At 55.6% G+C, this 4,431-nt stretch overlaps 1 protein-coding gene across 1 annotated transcript in view; it reads right to left on the reverse strand.

Moving 5' to 3' along the window:
- The window catches only part of LOC126580975 (protein sister of odd and bowel), a 7,886-nt gene extending 7,035 nt beyond the window's left edge, over nt 1-851 (reverse strand). The window contains exon 1 of the mRNA XM_050244347.1: nt 1-851. This exon is cut by the window's left edge and continues 1,038 nt beyond it. Coding sequence (XP_050100304.1) covers nt 1-122 — 122 coding nt within the window. The 5' untranslated portion in view covers nt 123-851.
- Nucleotides 852-4,431: the final 3,580 nt, after the last annotated feature.

A 4,431-nucleotide genomic window follows, 5' to 3' on the forward strand; every position in this document is an offset into this window, starting at 1 on the left:
CGTCTTCTGCCCTCAGGCTCGGGCTGCTGGTGGTATACGGTGGCTTCCTTAGCCCTCGGAATGCTCGGTGCGTCACTAGCTATCGATACGATCCCGATCCCGGTGCCACGTTCTAAGAACATTTAAAAAACCGCGGAAAGAAAGAAGAGCCACTCTCTGGTCGTTGTCGTTTTGCCGACGGCTTCTCGGGCACTCGGGTGGAAAGTTGACCTTCAAAATTCCCGCCGTTTCCGTCGAGTTCGGCTCGAGTTCCGAGGGTCAAACGATGGCCGTAAATTAAGTAAACATTTGACCCACACCGACAGGCCTGGACGCCTGGGCTGGTTTGGCTTATCAATCGCTGAGGAAGAGATCACACGCAATAGACCGACACTGCGCCCGCCGTCTCAATCGACGATCGTCTCTCGGCTCGCTCCTCGGTTACTGATGATCAAAGAGGGCTTGTTTGTTGTTTGTTCTATTATTATTGCTCCTCATCCTCTGTACACACATGCAGAACACACAAATACACCTGATAAACGATGCACTCACAGACGCAGGCTACAGACACACGCGCGCGCGCGCAGCTTGGCGTTGGACACCTACGCTCCGAAGCGTTGTTCTTATCGCAACCCACGTTGCACCACTCCCAATGGCTGCTGCTGTTGCTATGACAACGCACAAACACACACACGCACTCGCACGCGCACACACAGAGTCGTCGCTCCACGGTGACAGGAAGAAGGACCTTCAGCTGATAAGAAGGATGCTGGATGGCAAAAGGACGAGTCGCGTCGCCCGGCAGCTCGTCTCGCTCGGTGTAAGCGCGCGCGCACCGCAAAAGCGAAACGGTCCGTGGTGTTGTTCTGCCGTCTACCGTATTGCGCTGGATACTAGGAGGAGTTTTGCCGAGGAGTTATGCTGGAGCTGGGAAACACTGATTCTTGCGCTCTTCTACGATATCGAGCCCGGAGCTGCGTGCTGCCAGGCAGCGAACCGGTGAGAGCGAACCGGCTCAGCGAGAGAGCGGAGCGCTCTCAGTGAGCATCTCACTCGCACTCCTTGACGACCGCGCACGCACCGTTCTCTGTCACACAGCAGGGTAAACCCCGGTCCCTCTCTCTGTCACTCTCTCGAGATCACTCGATCGCTCTCCTTCGCTCTCGTGCTGATCCTGATCCCGAAGCGCACAAGCGCGCTCTCCGATCCGTTCTGTGTGCGATGCGAGAGGCTGCGGCTTAACCAGTTTTGTGAGGTTAAGTGCGCCCCAGCATCCAGCAAAGCCTCGCCTTCCTGCTCCTCACGACGGTCTCCAACGACGACGACGACGATAACTTGTAGCATCACGTTCGATGCTTGTTCTGCTTTCTGACGTCCCCACACTGGGACGCCCTCTCTCTCTCTCTCTCTCTCTCGCTCGCTCGCTCGATCTTACTCCATCTCACCCACACCTTCAGGAGACACCCACACGCTTTCTCGCGCCAGCAAGTTTCTGGTGCTGCGGTCCGCTCCTGACAGGCTCAACCATGGCCGATCACCGATCGAACCGAATTCAACAGCCCGGACCGTCCAACCACCAGCAATAGGCACCGGTTTTCAGAGGAGAGGGTGGGGAAACCATCTTCTTCGGACGCACCCCGCGTGAAGGGTACATTAACGATTGTGGCCGCGGGGTTTTTTTTTTGTGGAGTTTTTTGTTTTTTCGGCCAACGCCCGCCCGCCCGTCCGCCAGCTCCCCTGGGTCCTAACACCTGCTGCCCTGCTTGTGTTCGCGGAGAGTGTCACTAGAGAAGCACACTATGGGTCTCCTCCCGGGGGTCCACGGGATCTCTGGCCTCTAACGAGCGACCGAAGCTCGACGACGACGACACAGAACCATAAACATCTTCACCAACAGCTCCGGCAATCTGCTGTACAGACCCCGATACGATGGGGCCAGGGGAGCAGCTTGTCGCTTTGCGTGTTTACGTTGCTCCAAGGGAGACAGAGAGAGAACCAGAGAGAGGGTGATATTGGTGTTGGATGAGCAGACTTTTGAATGCTTTGCTCGCTCAACAGCACACGTTACGCGGCACCGTGCCGTGCCATGCCGTGCCAGGAACCTGTTTAGAACCTGCTGGTATAACCCCTGGTCCCCAAGTTCCTCCATCATGTCCTGTCCTGTCCGAATGTCTAGTATTATGCCCACGAGAAGCTAGCTAGCACCCTAACGGATCAGTTGCCAAGTTTGCGAGGGTGTTCTATCTATCCACAGCCATTCCCATCCCAGCGCCATTTCGACACTCATTTTGGGCCTCATTTTGGGCTGTCGCACCGGAAGCTCGCCGCTCCCTATCACCGGAGAAGCGTGAGATCTGCGTTGAGATGATCTTGATGGTGGTCCTACGGTGCCCTAGCAACAGACGACACCGCAGCGAGCGATCACGGTCCACCAGATCCGACGACGTTCGGCCAACCGGGCGATCATTCGATTCGATGATCGCCGAATTCGGTTCGACCCACGCACGCGTGTGGCCCACCACCACCCAGCGTATGTGTCGCGTCAAACTTCTCAGCTGAAGCCAGGGGGTCCACATCAGACCCCAGCGGACTATCGATCGGCAGGTGTTCCGAAGTCGCCGACGTCTGTCTCTCAAGAGCTGTCGAACCCACGCGCCTCTTTTGACTTTCGGGCATCTATTGCCCAAATTACTTACTTAGCAAGATAGAGAGCGAGAGGGAGGGAGAGAGCGAGAAGGAGCTCCCCCTCGGATCCCACCCCACTCCTTACCCGGGGTTGGGGGGGCAACGATTGGTTTCGGTATGAGATGCGATCATTACGAGGCAATCACTACCTACTTGACTTGAATTACGATGGCCATTAATCGCCCGCGGTAAGTACCACAAATTTCAATCAATTAGAAGCCTTTTGCTTCGCTCGGCGTCGCTTCTCTCTCCCCCCGCCGTTCCCCTTCTGAACCGAGCGCGGGATAAGAGCTTATTCGCGTTCTTCTCGCTCGCGTTCTTGTCGGTTTGGTCTTGGAGTAGGAGCAGCAGCAGCAACAGAGCGAACGGAATAGCGATCGAGTGTGTGCGTATAAACGAGAGGCAGCAGGCTGGAGGCTGTGACGTTTTGACCGGAACGGCGAACCACGGCACCCACCGCGGTCACTTCATAACACTCCACCCCGGATACCAACCGATCAACCGATCGGCGTTCGGCGATCGCCAGGCGCCCTTTACTGTTTCTTTTTCTTCACCTTACGATGATGATGATGATGATGATGGTCCGGCGATGGCCATGTTTTACCTTCTCTTCCGTGTGGCTCATCGCGCGCGCTTCACACACCTGGAAGGGGTCGCCCTGGAGTGAGGGATGGCCCGTGGGGAAAGGAGGGAGAGGGGTGGTTGAAACCACAAAAACCAAAACCAAGCGATCGTACGCCATCAAATGGGGAGATGGAATGATGGTTGAGGAGGTGAGCATCACTTGAGTAAATAATAAAACTTAATAGTGAAATAAACCCGCGAACAAAACGAGCTTTGTTGCCGTGTCGTGTCGTTGTGTGTTCGTGTGCACGTGCGTGTATGTGTGTCTGTTGATCTTCTTTCTCCTTCGTGCACGTTCGAGCCCATTCGACCAAACCATATCGGCTAGCAGCCGCCATCGGCGAGGATCGTAAATGAATCTTCAAATTATGAGCAGCATTCAACCACGGTTGACCACAATCATCTTTTTAACGATCGACAGTCCAGTCCCTGACCCAGGGCGAGCGGCGAGTGGGCTAGCCAGCCAACGGCCAGCCGCTTCCTGGATGCGTGAAGCGATAGCGCACCGATCGAATCGACGCGATCATAACGCGGCGCGCCACCACATCCGTGTCCGTGGTGGCCCGTCGGTAAAATCGGGCGGTGGGAAGGGGGTGGACGGGCGCGCTCACAAGCAATCGATCTTCGCGACTTCGCGCTCTGCCACGACGACGCCGACGACTCAGCGTTTGCCACATACCGTTGGGCGTTGATTAGGTGCGATCATCAAACCCGCGATCTGGCCACTCTCGCCACTCGAGGAGGCCACCCTCGAGCACACCTCGAGTGCTCCTCGCCGGAGGAGGGGAGTGGGGGTTAATGATGTGCAAACATGTGAGCGCGATCGCCTTTCTTATGGACGCTTATGCTTAGGGGATGGATGCGATCGATCGATGGAGGTAAATGAAAATTAATTCTTCCATAAATTCCTTCTGCATCATTCCGATGGTGGTGGTGATCCGAAAGGGGGTGGTAGAGTGGGAGCATAATGTGTCCATGGCATGCGCCATCCATTGGATCGCACCGAGGAAGAAGAGGACGAGTTGATCGAACAAGGGAGAGCAACATTTGCGTGACGTTTGGTTGCGTCTTTTGTCGCCTTGTTTTTGTCTCTTTTTCTCTCTTTGTTTGTTTTGTTTCTCCTCAGAGATTCATCTCTGTGGT

This window comes from Anopheles aquasalis, chromosome 2 (genome assembly GCF_943734665.1).
Source record: "Anopheles aquasalis chromosome 2, idAnoAquaMG_Q_19, whole genome shotgun sequence".
Lineage (NCBI taxonomy): Eukaryota > Metazoa > Arthropoda > Insecta > Diptera > Culicidae > Anopheles > Anopheles aquasalis.